At 51.2% G+C, this 23,960-nt stretch overlaps 2 protein-coding genes across 7 annotated transcripts in view; one reads left to right on the top strand and one right to left on the bottom strand.

Annotated features, from left to right (window-relative positions):
• Positions 1-23,960, bottom strand: part of LOC309394511 (nucleoside diphosphate kinase 6-like) — a 435,625-nt gene that overhangs the window by 272,186 nt on the left and 139,479 nt on the right. The window lies entirely within an intron of this gene.
• The window catches only part of SHANK3 (SH3 and multiple ankyrin repeat domains 3), a 241,380-nt gene that overhangs the window by 146,245 nt on the left and 71,175 nt on the right, over positions 1-23,960 (top strand). For all 6 annotated transcript variants that reach the window (XM_081957745.1, XM_081957744.1, XM_081957742.1 and 3 more), the window contains exons 13-14: positions 2,168-2,281; positions 22,225-22,300. In XM_081957745.1, coding sequence (XP_081813871.1) covers positions 2,168-2,281; positions 22,225-22,300 — 190 coding nt within the window. The remainder of the gene's footprint in view (positions 1-2,167; positions 2,282-22,224; positions 22,301-23,960) is intronic.

Genomic DNA, 23,960 nt, shown 5'->3' with positions numbered 1-23,960 from the left:
ATATTATGGCTTTCTAAATACCCACAAGGAACCCATCCAATCCCCTAGTGACAAATCATTGCTGATTTCTGGTGATGGCTGCCTTATTTCCAAAGGGCTTGCAAAACCATCCCCTTACGATCTGCCCCAGAAAGTCCCCAGGGGTCTCCTGGGTCTTTCTTGCTTTGGGGACATCCGCTCCTTCCAAAGGACGAAGCATCCCAATCCTTTTTTTATTATTATTTCCGTCCTCTTTGCAATTTTCAAGTGGAAGGCATCTTTTTGGTTGAAGAAGACCGAAGCAGAATAATTGAATGACTCTTTTGATCTGGGACAGCATTTTGCTCTTTTCATGCAGCAGCTGCTCTCCTGTTCCTTTCATTTCCCTTTTATTTCCAGCATGTTGAGAGAAGCTCTTTTGGTGGTTATGACAGCATCCGTCTAACCTCTGGGTGAAAATTCTCACGTTAGAAGCCGTTGATGGTTAGCCCCAAGGGCTGGGCATTGGGACTCAAAGAACAAAGGCCATCCTTACAGAAACAGAACAACAGAGCTGGAAGGGACCTTGGAGGTCTTCTAGCCCAACCCTCTGCTCAAACAGGAGAAACTATCCCATTTCAGACAGGTGGTTGTCCAATCTCTACTTGAAAACCTCCAGTGATGGGGGGCCCACTGGTTAATGGTTCTCACAGGAAATTCCTTCTCTCCTTGATCCGTTCCCATCCGTTGCTCCTTGTCCTGCCTTCAGGAGGGCCCCCTCTTCTCTGTGTCAGCCCCCCAAATATTGGAAGATGTTGCCATGCCAGCCCTCGTCCTTCTCATTAAACCAGACACCCACAATTCCTGCAGCCGTTCTTTGTATGTTTTGGCCTGCAGCTCCTTAATCATCTTTGTTGCTCTTTCTAGAGTTTCAACATCTTTTTTGTATCGTGGCAACCAACACTGGATGCAGAATTCCAAGGGTGGTATAACTAAGGCATTATAAAACAGTGATAAAACTTCACGTGATCTTGATTCTATCCCTCTGTTAATGCAGCCCAGGATGCATTTACGCCGGAGGTTTTGCTGCTGCTGCTGCTGCTGTCATTTGCATGCCAGCTGGGGGATTCTGGGAGCCCCTCACAACGGCAGCCCCGTTTGATGAAAGACCCTGTCCCCAGCGGTGTTTGGGAATGGAGAGAATGTCTATTGGCATTCCAATGCAGAGGGATATCCGGAGCTGGGGTTAAGGGGTGAATGTCCTTGATGTGTCCATAATCTTAAGTTTCTATTATCTATTTATGTCTCCAACACCCCCTGGGGAGGCTTTGTGGGAGAGTCTTCCAGGGTTGCAGCTGCCAAGATTCAGGGCTGTCCAACCACGGCGATTTTAAGACTTGTGGACTTCAACTCCCAAAATTCCCCAGACAGCCATGCGAACCCCAGAATTCTCTGCACGCTGTCCACCCCTGGCCCTGCCCAGAACCCGGATGGTGCCTCGATTCTCAAGTGTTGAGGGGGGGGAGCGCACTGGACCAGCCGGGGCCCTTCTGGGACTTGAAAGCAGAAGAGAGATTCACCCCATGCAGAGAGGCTGGAGCTGCGAGGGGGCAGCTTGCTCCGTTCAGAGCTCAATGCTCAAACAGTGACTCACGCCCCGGGTTGATGCGCAAGCAGGAGACCAGTTCCTCCCGCCTTTGAGCACTTGTTGCAACGTTGGGGTGCAGTTGAATCACAAAGTGCCTCTTGGGGGCAAAATAGGATTGGTTGGAGCAGGGGGGTCCAAACTTGGGAACTTTAAGGCTTGTGGACTTCAACTCCCCGAATTCCCCAGCCATTCTGGGAGTTGAAGCCCACAGGTCTTAAAGTTTCCAAGTTTGCCCCCCCCCCCCTGGGTTAGAGGGAGCACCTTGTAACCAGGCAACATAAAAGTACTTGCAAGTGGGGGGGGGGGGTTAGCTTGCAGGAATGCGAACAAAGATGGATGCAGATTTTCATACAAATGAAAATCCATAGAGGTTTGAATAGTGATTCTCTCAGCAGGCCCACAAGTGGGGAAAGGGGAACCTTGTAGGCAGCGGGAGGGCCGTGGGGCTCCCGGGTGGGATTGGGTCAGAGAGGGAGGGGCAGCCCCTTTTGGCCCTCTGTGTTCATGCTTAGCCTCAGTAGATCTGGCTCTTCCCCCTCCCCCCACCCATTCCCCCCACAGTGCTCAGCATCGGAGAAGGGGGCTTCTGGGAAGGAACCGTGAAAGGACGCACTGGCTGGTTCCCGGCAGAATGCGTGGAGGAAGTGCAGATGCGGCAGTTCGATTCCCGACCAGGTAAGAGCCTTTGCGGGGGAGGGAGACGGAAGAGAGGTGGCCAGAACTGGGGTGCCCCTTGCAGACCGTTGGTTTCCCCTAGTGCCAAAGGCCCCGAGGAGGGAGGGGCTGAGGGCTCGGTTGCTTGATGGCCCTTGCCGTGCCTGGAAGGGCCGCTTTCCTCAGACGGTCTGCAGGCTACTGGACCTCATGATGGTACCAGCTTCTCTATGGGTCTTCAGTCGTTGATCCGATGCCTTTAGCCAAGGAAATGTTGTTGCTCCTCCTCCTTCTCCACATTTTTCCTCTCCAATCTCCTCCCCCGCCTCCCTAACGACACACCTAGAGGGTAGTTTGGTGCCCCTGGGATGTTTCTGGTCCACTGAAAGGAGCCACAAAGCGAGGAGTCTTTTGGGGTCCAGAGGATCCACCAAGGAATCAAGGAACGTCTCTGCTCCCTGGGAAAAGCTAAGAGATAGCGGTGCCCAAACTGGCCAACCTTGCAGGGTTGCAAGCTAGAGAGATGAAGCAGATGCCGTGCAGGCTCCCAACTGTGTGCCTTGCGTCTGTTCTACAGGGGAGAGGAAAAGAGAAGCTTCATCCCCCTCCATGCGCTGCTTAGGAGGAGCCGCCTTTTGGCTGTGGCTTTCTCAGGCGTCTCCCAGGAGGTGGAAGCCTCTTCTGAAGGCGGCTGCTCTCTAGAGATTGTCCCATGCTTGAGGGGAGCCACCAAATGTGGGGTTCTGTCTTTGACCACGAGGGGGCCACAAAAGAAGGGGGGGCTAGAAGCAAAGTGTGGCCCTCTGTGGTGAAGGTGGACTTCAGGCGGTTTTTGCATGGACTGCAAAGCTGCTTTGTATGCCGAGAGCCCCTCGCAACGGCCGCCTTGAGCCCCGCTGGAAATCTTGGGGAGCTGGAGGGTTTTGTTGGGAGATGCTGAGCTGAGGAGGAGGAAAGATTCTTCCTCTGAGCTTTATGGGCCGTTGAGGTGGCCGCGGCCCTTGCTCTCCGTGGGCAGATGGGCCTGCGTGTGTGTGTGTGTGTGTGTTTTGTTGGAAACAAGAGAAAACACACTTTCCCCGTGGTGTCTTACTCTAGGGGGTGGATCTTCATTTCTGTGTCTTAGTGTTGTTCGAAGACGTTTTCCGTGCTCATGTGGCCAGCATGACTCTAGGCCGAAGCTGATGCGCTGAGCCCCAGCAGGCAGCCTTTGGGCTCGTGTGCTGCTTCCCGGCGCTTTACAGTCCTCTCTGAGAGGTTTACATATTGCTGACTTATTATTATAGTAATAACGTCTCGTACGCCTGACTGCGCTGCCCCCTCCCCTCCCTTCCCTTCTGTGGGAACTGGGTGGACTCCCTGAGGTGCTTCCTGGGGTTCCAGTTCTCATCCAGACTCCGGTTTCTGTCACCTGGATGTTGGCTTAGTTGCATCTATTCCTCCTGCAGGAGAAAGAGTGGCAGAGGCTGGGGCCGGAGTCAAAGGAGAGATCAGCCCAGAATCCCCGCGTGGTCACAAGTGAACTAAGTCCCATGCCTTTGGCCCTGGCCTGGCTCCCAGCAGAGGCTCCCTTAGAGGCTTCTTGCGCAGAGGCCCTTCGGCAATGGATCAGCTTAATTGGAGCTTAAACAAGTGGAAACCTACAAAGCCAACCCCAGAAAAAACTCAGTGATTGATTGAGTCTAACCGCCTTTGTTTTGTTTTTATTGATTGATTTATTTTAATTTATTATTTATTTCTTATTTTTATTTTTTGTTGGTTAATTTTTGTCAGATGGTAGGCATGTGTTTACCCCATGCATGTTTCAGCTCAGTTCCTGATGATTGACTTAGCAGCTCTGCTGGAAGACAGGTCCGAGCGTCCGCTCCTCTTTCTGTGAAGGGCTCCTTCCTAGCATGACTTTCGGGCTTCCTCCTCTTCGTGGGCTCCTCCACCCGTGTGGGCCTGGTCTTTTGCACCTGACGGGCCATTCCTTCTGCCCGATAGCCAGCACCAGCCAGCGGGGAGGACGAGAGACAGAGCAACCCTTTGGAAGAGGGGGTGCCCAAGGGAACTGGGGCTGAGTTGACAAAAGGACCGACAACCTTGGCAAGGGTTGTGTGTAGATTGGTAGGGCTGAACTGGGCAGAAGGTTGGAGGAGGCCCCTGGGCCTGAGGAGGTCCCACAGAGGAGACCATGGCCACCTGTCGTGGTGAGCGTGGACGTCTGAAGCGTGGGCAGACTTGGGAGTGGGAAGAAGGGCGAAGGCTGTAAGGAGCTGGGAAGGCTGCAAACGCCCTCACCACTTTCTGCCTTTGGCTGCTGCCTCTCCCTTTCTCTCAAAATCGGGAACATATAATCGTTGAAGGCGTCATGGGAAATTGTGGGTGTCAGTCATTGACTAATTACTTCAAAGCAGCCTTGATTATCCGCATTCTCACAGCTCCGCGTGGCAATCAGAAGTGCATTTTGAGAGAAGCTCTCCTTGCGTGGGAGCTTTTGATGGAGCCAACCTCCCTCTGCCCAGAACCTCCGTGGCTTATGGAACAAGGAGCCACTGGGACTCTTGCAGACCAGGCATTCCCTCCGTCCAGCTGTCCTTCACAGAGTAAAGGGACACATTTCAGAGAGGACTTACGGGTCCTCTTCTCACCAGACTCTGGGATTTTAGATGGAGCAGGTGGGAAGCCCCCTTCCTTCTACGGAAGTCCAAGTGTAGGAGGGGAGGCCACCCCTCAAATTCCAGCTTGATGGTTTGGACCAATTAACTTAAGGCCAAAGGACGCGCAAGCTTGCATGTTCACCCCAAAAGGGGAGATTGGAGGAGAGAGAAAATTTTAAAAATTGTGAGAACCTTAAAACAGATGTCACGGATTCAATTCTGTGTGAATCTGGTGGGCGAGAGAGGGTCCTGCATAAACCTCCAGGAAATGTTCAAGCAGTCAGGATGGCGGCTGCCATAATGAGGGAGGTCTCAGTTGTGTTATGCGCCCCACCATAAAAAAGACAGAGAGCTTTGATCCCAGCCATGGGCCCCCGTGGCCTTCTGGCCGTGCCCTGCAGACGGAGGTAGCAGGCAGAAAGCAAAGTTGCCTTGGGGGTGTTAGGAGAATAACAGACTTGGAAGGGACCTTGGAGGTCTTCTAGTCCAGCCTTCAGATCAAGCAGGAGACCAGGTAAATGGCTGCCCAATCTCTTCTTGAAAACCTCCATTGTTGGAGCACCCAGAATTTCTAGTGGGAACCTGTTCCGCTGGTTAATTGTTCTCACTGTCAGGAAGTTCTCCTTAATTCTCCTAATAGAACATAAACATGGAAGGGACCTTGGAGGTCTTCTAGTGCAACCTCCTGCTTAAGCAGGAGAATCTATACCCTTTCAGACAGATGGCTGCCCAGTCTCTTCTTAAAAGCCTCCAGCGATGGATCCCCACAACGTCTGACGGCAAAAAACTCTTCCACTGGTTGGTTGTTCTCACTGTCAGGAAGTTTCTCCTTCGTTCTGAGTTGCTTCTCTCCTTGATTAGTTTCCACCCATTGCTTCTCCCCCCCCCCCTTTTTTTTAATTTTTAAACATAAAAAAGAACATTAAAAAATTTTCATCCATTGCATACAGCATGTTGTTTGGTTAAGGTGTGGATCATGGGGCTCATTCAAAAGAAAGCCTAAATGTCATTTTTCAACGTCTTACCTAAAGGACTCTCTACTCAAGCACAATACAGATTGGGAAACTACAATTACGGCTGGGTTAAATTAGCACCAGGGCTCTGGACTGCTTCTGAGGTTGCCCTGATGAATTCCAACTGTAAGAAAGCTGAAATTTAGGATGTGCTATCAACCCACACGATGGGTCAAGGGCGTTTTCTATTAGAATAGAATTAAATTCTATCCAAAAATTTTACTTTTGCAATACAAGGTCATTCTGGACACCGGAGCCATTTTCCTTCCAGGCAAAGAAAGAAATTCAATAAGCAGCCCCTAATTTCCGTGGGGTGCAACCTTGGGGAAGGGGCTGCTTTGCTCAGCCCATAGAGATCGGAGCAGAGACCTAGCCCAGCAGAGGCTGAGACCCCTGCCCAGAAAGTCATCTCCAGAACTCCTCCCCCCCCTTGCTGTTGCCCGTATCTGGGAGAGACAGCAAGCGAGGTCCTCCCCCTTCCAGCCCAAGGAGCTTTTCCCTCCCCGCCTCTCCGGCTCCCCCACCCCCAATCCGGGAGCTCAGCCTTTCCCTGGATTGACCTGCAGAATCATCTGGGCTTCCCCCAGGAGGAGTCTTGGGGGCTGGAGAGGCTGAATGCCATGAGCCTCTGCAGGGCTGGGGTGGGGGTGGGGGGGCAATTGGTGATTTAAACTTGAGCTGGCCCTGCATGCAGATAGCTTTGCCAAACTCTGTCCTGCAGCTACAAAGCCACACAATCTCAACACATCCTCCTTCCATTGTTGTTATAAGAGCGTAGAATAACAGAGTTGGAAGGGATCTTGGAGGCCTTCTAGTCCAACTCTCAAGCGGGACACTCTAGGCAAATGGCTGCCAAGTCTCTCTTTAATAGCCTCCAGGGATGGAGCACCCACAAGAAATCCTCCACTTGTTTTCATCCCTGCGGGAATCCATGGCCAGAGCAGGTTCTTCGGATGGGAAGGAGAAGCAGGTTCCCAAGGACTGCAGGAGGCGCCACCTGTTCTCCAAAGCACCGAGGACAAGAAGCATTGGATGGAAATTAATGAAGGAGGGAAGCTCCTTGAGTAAGAGAGGACTAAGGAGAACCTTCCTGACAGTGAGAACAATTAATCAGTGGAACAGCTTGCCACCAGAGGTTGTGGGGGCTCCATCCCTGGAGGTGTTCAAGAAGAGATTGAGATTATTTATTTTATTTTATTTATTTCTTAGATTTTTAGACCGCCCCTCCCCCAAAAAGGGACTCGGGGCGGTGTACAGTCAATACAAATAAAACCAGTCATAATAATAAAATACATTTAAGATACATTTGGAGGGGGAGATAGGCTGTACTAAGAAATAAATATATTCTAATCCTAAAAACATCACTATTAAAACCCCAAACCCAATTAAAATGAATAAATCCCCGGGAGGTAAAACTAAGAAAGTGCCAGGCCAGCTGATTGAAATAGGTGAGTCTTTAACTTTTGCCGGAAGGAACGGAGGTCGGTGGTAGTTCGAATGTCTGGGGGGAGGTCATTCCAGAGGGTTGGGCCCATCACAGAGAAGGATCTACTCCTAGGTGTCGCCCGCTGGCATTGCCTAGCAGACGGCACCAGGAGGAGCCCCTCCCTGTGTGAGCGGATAGGTCGCAGGGACGTATGTGGTAGGATGCGATCCTGCAGATAACTAGGTCCTATGCCATGGAGCGCTTTAAAGATGGTAATCAATACCTTGAAACGCACCCGAAAGGCCACAGGTAGCCAGTGCAGCTCGCGCAGGAGAGGTGTTACGTGGGAGTAACGAGTACTTCCCATAATAACCCGCGCGGCTGCGTTCTGAACTAGCTGCAGTCTCCGGATGCGTCCCAAGGGAAGCCCCATGTAGAGGGCATTGCAGTAGTCCAGGCGAGACGTCACCAGCGCATGAGTGACCGTGCGCAGGGCACTCCGGTCCAGTAGGGGGCGCAATTGGCGCACCAGGCGAACCTGGTGGAACGCCCCCCTTGCCACGGCTGCCACATGGTCCTCCATTGACAGCCGGGCATCGAGGAGGACGCCCAAATTGCGCGCCCGCTCCACGGGGGACAGCTGTTCGCCCCCTATGGCCAGCGATGGAGTCAGCTGGCTGAACCGAGGTGCCGGTACCCACAGCCACTCCGTCTTGGAGGGGTTGAGTTTGAGTCTGTTGTCCCCCATCCAGACCCCAACGGCTTCCAAACACCGGGACATCACTTCGACAGCCTCGTTGGGGTGGTTTGGGGTTGAAATATACAGCTGAGTATCATCAGCGTAAAGATGGTACTCAACCCCAAAACCACGGATGATCTCACCCAGCGGCTTCACATATGCGTTGAACAGGAGAGGCGAGAGGACCGACCCCTGTGGCACCCCACAAGTGAGTGGCCTCAGGGACGACCTCTGCCCCCCTGTCAACACACATTGCTTCCGGTCGGAGAGGTAGGAGCCGAACCACCGCAAAACGGTGCCTCCGACTCCCATCCCCTCCAACCGGCGCAATAGGATACCATGGTCGATGGTATCAAAAGCCGCCGAGAGGTCTAATAGGACCAGGATAGAGGAACAACCCCTATCTCTGGCCCTCCAGAGATCATCAACCAACGCGACCAAGGCTGTCTCAGTGCTGTGCCCGGGTCGGAAGCCGGACTGGCGTGGGTCTAGATAGTCGGATTCGTCTAGGTGTCGTGGAAATTGCTGCGCCACCACATTCTCAACAACCTTCGCCAAGAAGGGGAGGTTGGAGACTGGACGATAATTAGCTAGCTCCATTGGGTCGAGCGAAGGTCTCTTGAGCAAGGGTCTCACCACCGCCTCTTTCAAGGCGGTTGGTAAGTATCCCTCACCCAATGAGGCGTTCACCAGGCCCAGGAGCCAGCCTCGTGTCACCTCCCAGGCTGCCAGTACCAGCCAGGAGGGGCACGGGTCCGTTAAACATGTGGTAGGTCGCAGCCGTCCACGCAACCTGTCCAAATCCTCGGGGGCAACAGAGTCAAACTCCTCCCAGAATGGTCTCTCAAGACTCGCTATTGGCGGCTCGTCTGGTCCACTGACGGAGGCCCACCCGCTCCGGATCTGATTGATTTTGTCCTGCAGATATTCCCCAAACTCCTCTGCTCTACCCTGCAAGGGTGTCTCCCGCGCCCCCTGCGATAAAAGGGAACGGGTCACCCTAAACAGGGCGGCAGGGCGGTTATCCGCGGATGCAATCAGAGCAGCACAATGTCTACGTTTGGCCGCTCTTATTGCCACAAGGTAAGTCCGCAAATAGACTCTTACCTGTGTTCGGTCAGATTCGGAGCGTGAGGACCTCCACCTGCTCTCTAGACGTCTCCTGTGGCGCTTCATCACCCTAAGCTCCTCAGTAAACCAAGGAGCCCGGGTGGGTCGATGCCGCAGGAGAGGTCGCAAAGGCGCAACCCGGTCCAAGGCCCCAGTCGTCGCCCTATTCCAGGCAGTCACTAGGTCCTCGGAGCGGGAGCGGGACAAGGCTACAGGTATTGGCCCAAGCTCCGTCTGGAATCTATCAGATTCCATCAGGTGCCTGGGGCGGTACCAGTTTATAGAGTCTGGTTCCGCCTCCTCGCAGTGGGGGATAGCGCCAGGGAAGTCCAGCCGGAGGGATGAGTGGTCTGACCATGACAGGGGCGTGATGACTAAATCCCCTATTCCCAGATCACTCGTCCACTGTTCAGATACAAAAATGAGGTCCAGTGTGTGGCCCCCTTCGTGAGTGGGGCCCTGCACTAATTGGTCATGGAAGCCATGAACTCCCAAGCCACCTCGGAAGCCGCTCTCGTTGACGGCAAGTTGAAGTCCCCCATGACCAAAAGTCTAGGAGTCTCAACTGCCATCGCTGAGATTAGCTCGAGGAGCTCGGGCAGGGCTGCTGCTGCATAGCGAGGAGCCAAGTATACAATCAGCAAGCCCCACTGCCTCCCTGGGCCCCAGTTCACACCAAGGGACTCACACCCGGGTATCTGAGGGACAGTGAACTCCCTCGGCTCTAAACATTCCCGCATAACCACCGCCACCCCACCACCCTTACCCAGGGCCCGAGGCTGATGGAATGCACGGAAACCCGGTGGGCACATTTCCACGAGGGGTAAACCACCCTCGTGGCCCAGCCAGGTCTCCGTTATCCCTGCAAGGTCTAGCTCCCCCTCTGAGATCAACTCATTAATGAGGGGGGCCTTGTTGGTGACAGACCTTGCGTTGCAAAGCATCAGCCGCAGGCCCTGGCTCTGTAGGACCTGTCCACCTAGACTGCAGGGGTTGGTACAAGCGACCGGGCGTAACCAACAGCCGCGGTCTCCCAACCGACCTTGGGATCTTATCCTGTCCTCGCATCCCCTCCTCCCTGCGACCGTTGTAATAGGACAACCCTCTGCTTTAGTGACCTTTATATTCCCCCCCTCCACTGCATCCCCGTCCTTCCTAGACTCACCTGTCTGTCCGGCTCTGGCTCTCCTCCCGGTCTGATTAACCCTCCCCCCCACCCTGGGACCCCCTAAAAAAGATAAAAAACATTTTACTAAAAATCCCCTTAGCTTCCGGTTCCTGCACCTCTCGGGGTCCACGAACCCGTCCTTGAGGCGGGCCCTTGAAAGAGCCAAGGGCCAAGCCTGCGAGAGAGGGGCCTCCCGCAGGCGGAGCAAGTCTAACCTCGAATACGTTATTATCGACAAAATTCCAATAGGGGCTAAGGTGCTGTAGTTGGTAAAAAAGTCAGTATGGGGGGGAGGTAAAAGATTAGAGGGTCTCCTGCCTCAAGCAAGGGGCTGGAATGGAAGATATCCCTTGCAATTCTGTTACTCTGTTTATTAATCAATCCATCCATCAATGGAACAATTTGCCAGCCAAAAGGATGGATGCCCCATCACTGGAGGCTCTCAGGAAGAGACCAGACAATTGTCTGAAATGAGGGAGGGTCTCCTGCTTGAGCAGAGGGTTGGACGAGGAGGACCCTTAAATCCCTTCCCTTATTCTGTCGTTCTGTGAAGGCCCCTGTGGAGGCAGGCACATCTTTGGTGGGAGAAAAGCTATTGCCATGGGACTTGCCTCCTGCCTTCCTGCCCCATTGAGGGGGGGGGGTTGTCCTCCCAACTGATCTTTATCTGTGTTTGGTTAGCAATGAACAGGTGCTGATTTTTTATAGCATCGATGAACAAGAACGTTGTTTTGGCTGGCGTAGCAAATGACAAATCCTGGTTGCTTCCTCCCTCCCTTTTAAGCTGTGGCATCTTGGTTTGAGTTCGTTTTTGTTTTGCTTCTATTAATGAAAATGGTACATCAGCCACATTGCAGCCAAGCCTGAAAAAAAAAGGGGAGGGGGTCCGGAGGAAGAGGCACTTGCTCTCTGAAGAGGAAGATTTGGGGGAGGTTCAGCTTCTCCTTATGCTCCTCATGCCCCCCAGATGGTCATCTGTAGCAAACAGCAATTTTGGCCCACCAATTTTGAGCTTGTGGGATCGGTGCCAGGACTGGGCACAACTGGAGGATTACAGTCTCTGAGCTGCCCCTGGAAATGTTGGTTGCCACCAAATCCAGCCGTTGGGCTATTCATTGGTCAGTCTATGGGGTGGTGGGCAGTTCCTAAATATAGTTGGATGGACATATGGATGGATGGACAGATTGGTTGGTTGATAGGTGTGTATGAGACAGAGAAGGAGAGGATGGTTGGAGGGATGGAGGGATGAATGGATGGGATGGATGGATGAACGGATGGGATGGAGGGAGGGAGGGAGGGATGGGATAAATGGACGGGATGAATGGGTGGGATGGATGGAGGGACGGATGGACAGATGGGATGGACGGATGGGATGGATGGAAAGATGGGTGCAGGGCCCCTCTTCAAAGATCTGCAGAAGTTGTTGACTCTTTTTAGAGACATTGTAAGATGTTGGGATGGAGCTCCGAATCCTCGGTGGGTTTGGACCTCCCGGCTGCTTTGAACGGAAGCAGGGAGTGGTCTCTGTAGGAGACCCCCTTTCCCGGGCCTTCCTCCTTGGGGCTGGAGAGCAGACCTCCTCCTGCACCCTCCAGGGCAGCTCCCTCTCCTCTGCCTGCAGACCGAGCCCTGGGGAGCTTTGCAGGCCTTGAGGCTGATCCTGGAAGGCCGTTTCGTGATTCTGCCGTTAGCTGCTCTGTATAGGTTGGGGGTCGTTAGCTGACCTGACCGGCCTGGGGGTTTTGGGGAACAGTAGGATGGAGGCAGGTGGAAGAAAAGAAATGGGGGAGGTGGCCTTGGTGAACGTGTGAATGCTGAGCCCCAGAGGAATCGGTCCTTTGGGGTTTACGATGTCAGATGGCCGAGAAAGTGCATCTCTTTGCCGGCTGCTGCACCATTTGCGGTTCTTGAAAAACGAGGCGTTTAATCAGGATAAGCCACCTGGGGGAGGGGGGGGAGCAGCCTTCCTGGGAAAGAAGATAGGAAGTTGGATGTTAATGGATGCTTCCAGGTGGCCCCCTTTTCCCTCCTGTTGACTATCCCCATTCGTTAAGCCTATAGTTGGAGTTTATCTTGGCCTTGAGCTGGTCTGATTCCTGGTTTCTTTGCTGGGGCCGGACCTTCCTCCCTTTTGCTCAGCCCCCCTCGCCCGTCCCTTTCTCTCCAGAGGGTCTCCTCTGCCTTCTTCTGTCCTCCTCCTCTTCCCTTCTGACATCCATCAGCCCCGATGCCTGCTTCCTGCTTGACATCTCCATTAAGTGCCATCCCACAGTGGCTATATTTAGAAGCCAGGAGAAGGATGGGCCTCCCGGCTGTGGACAGGCCATCAATCCTGGTCCCATTGCAGAATAATGACCTCCTCTTCTCTGGGCTTAAGTGAGATCTACCAGAGGGTTTTCAGACAAGGAGCTTGGAGAGAAGCACCTGGGAAGGGAGGGGTAGCAAGGGGTGAAGGTTTGTTGAACCCCAAAGGCCAATTCCGTCCCTTGCCCCCCACCCCTACATCCTTTGGGTTCGACAACTTCCAGATAAGTTGGTGTTTCAGCTTCCAGCTTCTTCCACCAGCAGGATCTGGTGGAAGGGCTGAGCAACAGGGATCCTCTCCCGCTTGGGTAGACTTGTCTTCTTCTCTTGTTCCAGCATGTGGGGATGGAAGGTCCCCTCAAAGGAACTGCTGGTCAGAGGGGCTTCTCCTGGCTCCAAGAACCTGTGGTGGAGCACTCTGAGCTGTGGTCTTCATAAGAGATCATTAAAAAACTCTGCCCCAGGGTGGTGGGGTGGATCCTTTGGGGACTCCCACGAGGGTTTGTGTGCTGGGGAAGGGATGTGGGTGTGTGGGTGTGTGTGTGAGGAGGCAGCTGAGGCCCCCTCCTGTTGTTTCTGAACTGTTGGAGCTTAAGAGCCATGCGCCTCTGTCCTGGGGGGCGGGATGTCCAGTTTGCCTGGCAAAGCCCCAGCCCCCCCCCCCAACTCGGCCTCCTTTCAGACTTCCTTCCCCCTGACTTAATTCCTGGGCCACCTCTGGCTGGCTGGCTGGCTGGCTGGCTGTTCTTCTAAATGGTCCTTAACTGCCGTTCCATGGGCAGTCCACAAATCAATTACAAACATTAGAAGGGTAATTAAAAACTGTGCAGAATACAGCACAATATGCAACAGTAACAATGGCCATAAATCCAGCCTAAAAGGCCCTGCCGTAAACCGACTGTAAACAGCTCTGGGCCTTTGGAGCCCCAGTGCGGCTTGGCCAGGACAGCTGCCGTTGGCCTCGGGCTCCCTTGGCTGGGAAGGGAAGGCGCCCGAGGGAGCTCGGAGACCCTACTGGGTTGGGGGCTGGCCGGACTTTCTCCAGTGGAGTTGCGTGCGGTGATGCGCTGAGCCGGAGCTCACCAAGACATTTGCAGTTGAGGCAAAAGGCGGAGCAGCAAGGAGCTAGTCAAGGCTTGGCCTGATCCAGAGGTGCCTTCCAGCTCTATTCTGATTGATTGTTTTTTTAAAATTTTTTATTTTTTATTTTCAAAGCAAACACAACACATCCTTCTTTACCTACTGTAGAAAGTGTATCAGTTGGCTACAAAAAGGCTTCCGTGCATCTCTTCCACAGTCAACAAACATAATTCATATCAACTCAAGTATTTTAACTCAGATATTTATACATGTTACCATCATCATACCTCCATTTTCATTTGACTATAATTGTTTAAACGTCCTTCATCATAAAATATACCAAGATTTAATACATAACCACGTCCTTCATTTCATGGCATTTCATTTACTACTTCTAAAATCCTCCAACAACACTGAATCCTTATATCCTATTCTAGCTAAACATCCATAATATTTAATAACAACGTTTTCTAATCCTCCTTTCCAATTCACTGTTTACAATTTACATCCACTTTTCCTTATGTTGTACCCATACCTGTATATATGTTGTTATCATTATCCCTCCTTTATTTGACAATATCCTGCATCATAACATTTTCCCCCTAATAATCAAGACTTAACTGTATCTAACTTAGTTCTTTTTTATTAACTTTTATATATAATCCAAAAGGATTTCTAATCTTCCTTTCATGGGTACCATTCAATATTCATATCCAATTATTACTTATCATAATACTACACATTGTATACATTATTATCATTATCAATTTTTTATGTAACTATATCTATTGTCACTAAATTTCACTAAGTTTAACTTCCATCTTCCATCTATCAACCTGTATCTTTCCAGTAGCAAAACAGTCTCATATCTTCTGCCATTTGTGGTGTCAGTCCTCTAATCATCTCCTTAATCAACTTTGTATGGACTCCTCTTAGCAACTCCTTGCTTATAAAATCTCTCATGTAATTTTGATGCCCTTCTTCTATTTCCTTAATCAGCTTATCTTTGATTGTCGGTAGTGTTATCAATGATATTGCTAATAAATGTTATCTCTTTAAATCCAGAAATTATTTTGTTTTCTCTTCTTCTGTATCTTGCCATTTGGGGTAGATTTCCCCTCCCTTTAATTCCTCTTTCAGTATTCCACTCTTTCCATTTTCAGAGACAATCACCATAAATATCAGCAATGTTAATTTCTTTATATTTATTTTCCTCTTCGATTTTTAGAATTTTAATCACCACTTTTTCCATTTGACAAACATCTCCAACTTCTTCATCATATTTTACTGTTAGGTACTCTAAGTCTTCCAACTTCTTCTCTACCCTCTCATATGTGTTTGATAATTTCTGTATTTCTGAGAGTATCTTTTGCAGACTTAAAATTTCTTTCTGCTGTTGAAATTGTGCCATTATCTCCAGCTAACAAACACTGCTGCTCTAGCAGGTTTTAACAAGATTAAGCATAGATTCACAATAACGTTTTATTTTCACCTTTCTCTGGTTAAAGATATACTTCAAAGGGACATGTATGCTTTTCTTCTTATCACTCTCTGTAAACAAGCAGTAAGACCTTGGAGTGCCAAGCCAGGATAATCAGTGAGAAAAGTAAGAGTGTTTCGTTTCCAAAACACAAACCACCAGCCTCAGCATATAGCAGTGTAATTGTTGCAACCTTCTTTGGTGGGTTTTTTTTTGGGGGGGGGTATCTTTTTTGTATTTCAAGTTTTAAAAAAAATCTGATTCTTGAATGAGTTAGAAGAACACCCACAGTAATGAAAGAGGAGAATTTTAGTCCATAGGTTACAAAGAATAATAAAAGAAAAAAATAGAAGAAGAAAACTTAATCCATTCGTTTTAAAAGGCTTGCATAAATTCCATCCATAAAGATAGCATTTAAAAAATAAGATAACCCACTGTCCAAAATCATTCCAAATTTAATTCCATCGCTTATTTCTTCTGTTCTCCAATTTAAATTAGTTTTAAGTTTTTTATAGGCAGTCTCTTTTTTATTTTTTTTATTAAAGAATTTAATAATTTTTACAAATATTTCCCCTTCCCTCCCTCCCCCCAACCTACCAGAGCAAAATACAGGGTATAGACATTTAACAATCATACACTAACATAGGCTAACTAACTATAGCATCCTACCTCCTCTTGTACTTTAACTCCCCCTTTATTAAATTAGATAGGCAGTGTCTTTTAAAACGGTAAAAATTCCTCACCAGCTGGAAACACTTTCTCTTTCCGTATCCTTCCGTTTTGGAGCCACCCCGACTTCATCAGCCTAATGGCTTGATTTTTTTATTATTATTATTTTTAAAAAAACATTTTAAAAAAATTTTAAACATAAAAGAACAACATAAAAAATTCTCATCCGTTACATACAGTATGTCGTTTGGTTACAAGCTTTTGTGCATCCATATTTTCAATTACGTATACAGTCACAAATTTTCCATCTAATATTACTAGGTACCTCACTTTCATTGTACATCATATATTCAAATACAGTTAATATTTCTTTCCTTTCAACGAACCTAATTCCCTTGCATTCTTGATTGTCTATTTAATAACAATATACCTTTATGTAATCATTTATCTCATTCTGATTATTTTTACAGTATAAAATTTTTTACCAACTATTTATGTTTATACATCACTACTTTCAATTGTGCATAATCCTGCTAATCATCCATCAAGTATGCTTATGTTCATTGTTGTCCTTGTACATCATACATTCAAACAAAAATATTATTCCTTCATTTTTAAACAAAGTATTCTAAATGCTTACTTCATAGATATACCAATCTTTCATTACTTCCTTATTAAACTATTTATCAACAACAAGATATCTTTATAATATACATCACTACCTAGAGTTATGCATAATACCACCAATCATCTATTAAATGTACACAAATTCATTATTATCCTTATCCTTCATTTTAAAACAAAGTATTCTAAATTATTCAATTCATATGTATGTCAGTCTTGTATCGTTATTGTATCGTTATTAATCTGTTTAACAACGTAATTGTATTATCACATCTCCTTCAATTAAAACATAAATAAAACATTTTTCATTTCCAGATTTTTTTTGTCCAACCACTGATAAAACAAATCCCATGTCTTATAAAATTGCTCACCTTCTTGTTCTCTGATTTCAAATGTCAATTTACTCATTTCAGCACACTCCATTATCTTTCGAATAACTTCCTCCTGTTTTGGTATTGTTTCATTTTTCCATATTTTTTTTGCAAATATGATTTTAGCTGCTGTTAAAACGTTTATAATGGCTGGATTTTTTGTCGCTGGCTTGAAGAACTTCTCTTAGATCGATCAGGGACTTTGCGATGTCCCTGAGATCAGCAAGATGTATTCTTCCTGTTCACCGTCTCTGCAGGACGGTTTAGGTCCGTTTGGACCACCCAGTGGCAAAAGTATCAACGTCGATCTCAGAGCATTGAGATCGCACGTCATCTCGTCGCGACATTGGCTCCTCCTCTATTCTGATTGATTGATTGATTGGGAATCAGGACAGGGTGAACACGGCTGGAGACCTTCTGGGCTGTAAAGACCATGGCTTGGCCAGGTTGTTCAGCTTGGATGGTCCGGGAGAGAGAGCCCTGGGGGGTTCCATCATCAGAGGCCTCCTGGGCACCCTGCTTGGCCTGAAGACTTTCTTGACTAGAAGGCGGGAGTCTCTCTCAGCAGCACCCCAAGACTTGTCAAGGGAGTGTCCGTCAAAGTTCCCGGCAAATTGTATTCCTCAGGATGACAGAAGGGTAATTATTACAGATGTGGGCAGTAATCGTATTTCATAAAATTAATTCCAATTAAATGTGCTCGGAAGACCAACCTACTGACAAGAGGCAATGAAGACATCTGAGTGGTGGGCAGCCATCACCGATCAAGGGAGAAGCAGTCGGGAAAGAAGCAGCAGAGGAGACCAGGAGGCCTTGCGGAAAGATCTTCAGGGGCTGTCAGGTGCCCAGACCTTGTGCCAGCCACAGTATTCCCTGTGACCCTCAACGGAAGTAAGATTGGGCTTCTGGAGCAGCAGGAGAGGAAGAGCGTTGATGCTTCTGAAGGGGGTTGTTGGAGAAGACTCCTGAGTAGGCCGTGGACAGCCAAGAATACCAAGGAATGGATCATTGAATCCACCCAGAGTTCTCACTAAAGGCGCCCTGCATCCAAACACCTTCTTCTCCCTGGCCGAAGGTCAGACATTGGGAAGGGTGGAAGGAAAGAGAAGAAGGGAAGAGCAGCCTCAGGGTGGATGGACTCTGCCAGAGAGATGGTGAGGGCTTTGGGAGAAAGCCTGGCAGGAGGTCACAAAGGGTCAACAATGACTTGAAGGCGCATAATTGGATCAACTCAAATGAAAGAAATGTTTATTTATGCACTGTTCACATCCAGGACAGTTTTGAGGTTGAATCATTGGCACTTGTGGCTCATAGCAGGTGGTCACCCTGCTCCCTTCAGTAGCAGCACCAAAGCTACTCTTAATTTATTCATGGGCCTCCTGCGTTTAGTGTTTCTTATGAACCAAAAGCAGCGAACGCATCTAATACTCCTTCCTCCTCCTATTTCCCTCCCCACCACAAGCTGGTGAGGTGGACTGGGCTGAGCGAGCGCGATTGGCCCAAAGTCACTCAGCTGGCTTTGATGCCTAAGGCAGGACTACAACTCTCTGTCTCCTGGTTTTAGCCTGGTGCCTTAACCACTAGGCCCTGGGAGTCCATCCTTTGGACTCCAATCAACCAGTGGAATGGCTTCCTTCCAGAGGTGTCATAGGTGTCCCATCACTGGAGGTCTTTAAGGAGAGCTTGGACAACCGTTTGTCTGAAATGGTGTGAGGTCTCCTGCTGCAACGGGGTTGGACTAGAAGACCTCCAAGGTCCCTTCCAACTCTGTTATTGTGATGTTTTCTGTTTGCAGTCTTGTGCCTTACTACCTGTCCAGCACTGGGTGTGGGCCGTGGGTTGGACATGCCTGCCCCAGATCAGAGGGGCTGCAGAACAGCCAAGTTCTACCAGCTTCTGCCAGGCTTTGGCAGGAGGGAAACGGGGGCTCTCCGTTCTGGTGTTCTCCATTCTGGAACCTGGCAGGTGGGTAAGTAGGAGCCGCCCTTGTGATGCTTCCGACTTCTGTTTCTCCTCCTTCCTCGAAGCCCCAGCAATGGGGGCAGGACCCACGGAGCTTCCCTCAGACAAGGTGCCAGCCCAGGCTGCTCTGGCCTGGCTCTGCAGACGTTTGCTGCCAGAGGTGCTGAGTGTGCCAAGCAGGCAGGGTCTTCCCCATCGGTTGCTCTGTTGGACCTGCCTCTCCCAAACTTCTCTCCTTCCCCTGCTCTGCTGACAGCTGGCTGAGCCCCCCCCCCCCAGCCACACGGTGTGTGTGTGTGTTAAGCACCTCGTCCGTTGTGGGAGGCAAAGGGGGCGTGGGGCCGGATTCCCTGCGAGGCAGCCTGTTCGTGTTCCTCCTTTGATTCCTCGCCGCGTGTGTGAGTGCCATCCTTCCTTTCAGCTGAGAGATCCGGGCGCTGCAGGCGGATTCGTGTGGGTTGAGCGTTTCGTAAGGCGAGCACAATAGATGCGCAGCCCTGTCGCTCGGGGTTGGGCAGCGGAGCCCATGGCGCTCTTGCCCAGCTCGGCTGCTCGCTTGCAGAGGCTTCATTGTCTGCCAAGGCAAGACGGGAGCAAGCGCCTCCCTCCCTCCCTCCCTCCCTCCCTCCCTCCCTCCCTCCTTGGATCATGAAACATCTGCCAGCCGCCAGCCGAGCTGGGAGAGCATCAAGGACTCCACAGTGAGGGGGACGGGGGCCTTTCTCCGCCTGCTATCAGATTTGTTAACCCAGCTGGTATTTCGTCATCCCTGCCAGCCACGGCTGCCATAACACCAGGCGACGTCTGTGTTGGGAAACCGAAGCGCCCCCCACCCCAACCTTGGGCTCCTGCCCAGAGAGGACCAAGGAGACGGCCTCCTCCTCATGGACGGGTCTCCTGCGGGCTCTTTGACCTCAAGCATCCGTCCTGCCAGCGGTTTAAGCAGGCAGCCAGCTAGCCGATCTGCAGCAGCCTGGCAGATGGCGGCCCAGGACTCATTATTCAGGCACAGTGGTTAGCATGCAGCATTTCAGGCTGACTCTGCCCACTGCCAGGAGTTCGATCCTGACCAGCTCCAGGTTGGCTCAGCCTTCCGTCCTTCTGACTGGATCAAATGAGGACCCGGATTGTTGGGGGCCAAGAGGCTGACTCTGTAAACCTCTTGGAGGGGGCTGGAGAGCCCTGTGGAGCAGGAGAGAAGTCTGAGGGCCGTTGCTAGTGCTGGGCAGCTACACCAGGGTTGCCCTGGGCTTGCTGGTGTCATGATCCCGAAGCCTTCCTTAGAATAGCAGAGTGGGAAGGGACCTTGGAGGGCTTCGAGTCCAACCCCCTGCAGGAGACCCTTCACCTTCTCAGAATCCTTGTGGGACTGAATCCCCCCCCCTCAATTGATGGAAAGCCTGTGGCGTTTCAGGACCTGGGGGCTTCCTCGCAGGAGGGACTAAGGAGGCCCAGAGTCCAAGGATGGGGCTGAGGGATCCATAAGCGTGTCCAAAAGGGGGGCAGGATCTCCGCGCAGCTGCTCCATTTTTATCGGCGTGCCTGGCAAAGGGGGGGATCATCTCACAGCCAGAAGGCTCCTTGCCAAGGTCTCCCTCCATCCTCTCGGATCACCCGCCAGCTGCCTGGGGTGAGGGAGTTTGCTGTGCAAAGACTGCGGAGGGGCCTGGAGAAGAAGGAGGAACTGGTCCCCGTGGGCTGACTCAGTGCTTCCAAGCAGGATGGGGTGGTTGCCTCTCGGAGCCCTGCAGCCCCACACCTGCCCGGCTGCCTCTGCTGCTCTGGCCCAGCACGGTGTTCGCCTGGGCTCAGCTGCTGCTTTGGCATGGGGAAAGCACCCCCTCTGCTGGCCATGAGGAGGCACTGCAGCTCCATGCTTGGCTGGTTGCTTCTGGTGAAGGGTTGGATCTGGGGAGGAATTGCAGCAGCCACATCTGGCCCTCAGGACAGGGTCCCCATGGACACCCATCCATCCCTTCGTCTATCATCACCAATATCTATCTATCTATCTATCTATCTATCTATCTATCTATCTATCTATCTATCTATCTATCTATCTATCTATCCTCTATGCGTTCATCTCTCTCTATCTAATCCCTCTATCTTATATCTATCTTCTATCACTCTATCTTCTATCCATCTCCTATCTATCCATCACCCAAATGTATCCAACGACTCTGCAGGCGTCTTGGGGTGTGACCCACAGTTCCCAGCTGCTGGCAGGAAGAAGTTGGGATGTGAGCTCCTGTTGCTACTTTGAGGAGGGGGGACTGTCAGCCCAATTAAGAAGAGTCAAAGAGAAGCCACCTGCTGTGTTCACCTGCCTGGGGCAGCTCAGTGGAAAGAGAGGCATTGCCCCCAGCCCCTCCCCATATTTCCTTGCAAAGCCTTCCTGCCCGGAAGACGTTGACCTGGGTGGGAAGCTCCCTTCTCTGGAAGAATCACCAAGACAGGCTGGAGAGCCCAGGCCTGGCAGGCGGAAGAGGATTGGAAGCCCACCCCGCCTGCTCCTGGGTCTCTGTTGGAGGCAGGGTGGCTGTGAAATGGGACATCAAAGCAGTGGGGCCAAAGGAAGCTTGCAGAGAGCCCTGCTTGGGGTGGGGGGTGGAGGGATCCCTCTGGATCCAGCTCCAGGCCTCTGGGAAGCCCCAGCGCAGCCTCGCCCAAATTCAGCCTGGAGAAGCAGCACCTGTGCCCAGTTTCTCCGCCTGGAACCAGAACCTTCTGCTTGGTCCCATGCACACCAGCACCTCCCCCTCCGGTGTCATTGGCTCCTGAGCAGCCTCCCACAGTCCGAGCATCCCCCCAGCTCTTGACCCCGAGGGCCACAGGTGAGCGAGGGCTGCTTGGTGGCTTAGCTGGTTCCAGGAGTATCATCCCAGTCCGTCCCAGTGGTGAAATTCAAATTTTGTTACTACCGCTTCTGTGGGCGTGGCTTGGTGGGCGTGGCAGGGGGAGGATACTGCAAAATCCCCATTCCCTCCCCCCCCCACTCTGGGGCCAACCAGAGGTCGCATTGGCCAGTTCTCCAAACTTCTCAAAGTTTCTGCTACCGGTTCTCCAGAACCTGTCAGAACCTGCTGGATTTTACCCCTGGTCTGTCCCCTGGGCAGAGATGCCATGGAGATTGGCTGGCCTTACTGCGTGCCCAGGGGAACAGGGGCATGGGGGGTCCCCCACACTTGTTCCCATGTCCCCTGGCCCCATCTAGGAGACACCGTGGATGAGGAAGGATGCCCCGGGTGCCTCTGCCTCTGCATCCAAGGGAAGGGAGCTGGCTCGGAGCTCCGTGGGGCCCCTGGGCTGGGCGCGGGGCGGCAGGTGGGCCTCCCCCCCTCTGGCTGCGTTCCTGAAAAAGGCTGCTCTTTCCCCACAGAGACGAGGGAGGACCGGACCAAAAGGCTCTTCCGACATTACACTGTTGGCTCCTACGACAACTTCACTTCACACAGGTGAGCTCAGCCTCGGCTGCCTCCGAGACGCCTGTGAGGGATGGGGGGGGCTGCCCCCAATGACTGGTACCCTGGCAGAGTATTGAGAGTGTGTGGGGGATGTGTGTGAGAGGGAGGGAGGGAGGGAGGGAGGGAGAGGGAGAGAATGAGCATGGCTTTAATGCCTCCTTGATAAGAAGCTTTGGGAGGGGGCTTCTAATCCCAACCTGGGAGCCCGAAACACCCTTAAAAAGGCAGAAAGTGGTCCAGGCAAAGCCAGAACTTTGGACCTCGGATGAGGCCCCCCAGAGAGCCCCCGGTCAGGGTGGAGAGACGGTGGTGGGCAGCATCTGGATGTTCTCAGGGGGGCCCTGATTTCAAGGAAGCCCCTTCTCACAAGGTTCTGCGGGAGAGGAAAGGCAACCAAGGGGGGGCTCCCTACTTTCCCGAGGGGAGATTGGGGGACGCAGCGGGACAAGAGGGGGCCCTTCAGCATCCATTTCAGTCGGTTGTCATTGAAGGCGATGTCACATTGGGGCCTTTTCTGTGCCATACGGAAGATCTGGAGGGCGACACGGTTCCTTGGCATCCGTGTAGATGGAGAAAGCCATTGTGTTGCTGGGTGCCGTTTTCCAAACTCGCCTTTTTGCTTCATTGGTTTTTAGAGGCCGTGCGTTGCACATGGTTGCTTGGATGCTTGAGGGGGTCTTTGAGTGGAAGGAGGGAAGATTTATACTCTGCTAGTCGCTGCTGACTATCTGGGGGGTGGGGGGTGGCCCTGGTCTCCATTTCAAGGCCGTGGAGCCCAAGGACAATTCCAGGCTCAGTTGCCAGCCTGACGTGGCAGAGCCTGGTTTCCTCCCCACCAAAGTGGTGCCTGTTCATCAACTCGCATTTGCATGCTTTGACTCCTGCCGGTGGTTCCCCCACTTCACGTGGGACAGACCGGGCAGTTGCTAGCAGGGAACACTGCGGGTGGCTGGTGGCATCCACAGGGCATGGTCAGAAAAAGGCAAGAAGGCAACGGACACAATCCCCAAATCAATCTTCTGCCATTAATGCAACCCCCTTTTTCCGTTTTCAAGAGGCAAAGCCTCCACCCTGCCTTTTTTGACCAGACCCTCTGCAGCAGGGGTGTCCAAACTTGGGAACTTTAAGACTTGTGGACTTCAATTCCCAGAATTCCCCAGGCAGCCATGTGAACCCCAGAATTCTGTCTGGGGAATTCTGGGAGTTGAAGTCCACAAGTCTTAAAAGTTCCCAAGTTTGGACATCCCTGCTCTACACACACCCACACCTCCTGCATTTCCTCTGCCTCAGTAAATCAAAGAGGGGTCTCCAGACATGTGTCCACCTTAAGACTTGTGGGCTTCAACTGCTAGAAGTCCTCAGCCAGCAATTCTGGCAGCTGGCCTTCACAAGGCTTAAAGTGGCCCAATTGGGAGATGCCCGAGAGAAAGGCTAAATCCAGATGTGAAGGCTCGGTTCATCCAAGCCACTGGGCAGTGATGGACAATGTCTGTACTGATGGGGCCATCTGTAAATGAGTGGGGCATACAGGAGGCTGAGCTTTGCAAGTGAGAGGAATAAATGGTGAAAAGTATGATGTGAAATCAAAGTAAAAAAAAGAAATTTAGGGGGGGGGGGGGAAATCAGATTCTTGTGTATAGATAGCAATCAT

This window comes from Natrix helvetica (assembly GCF_964273705.1).
Source record: "Natrix helvetica genome assembly, chromosome: 6".
Classification (NCBI taxonomy): Eukaryota; Metazoa; Chordata; class Lepidosauria; order Squamata; family Natricidae; genus Natrix; species Natrix helvetica.
This window is presented reverse-complemented; position numbering and strand designations above follow the sequence as displayed.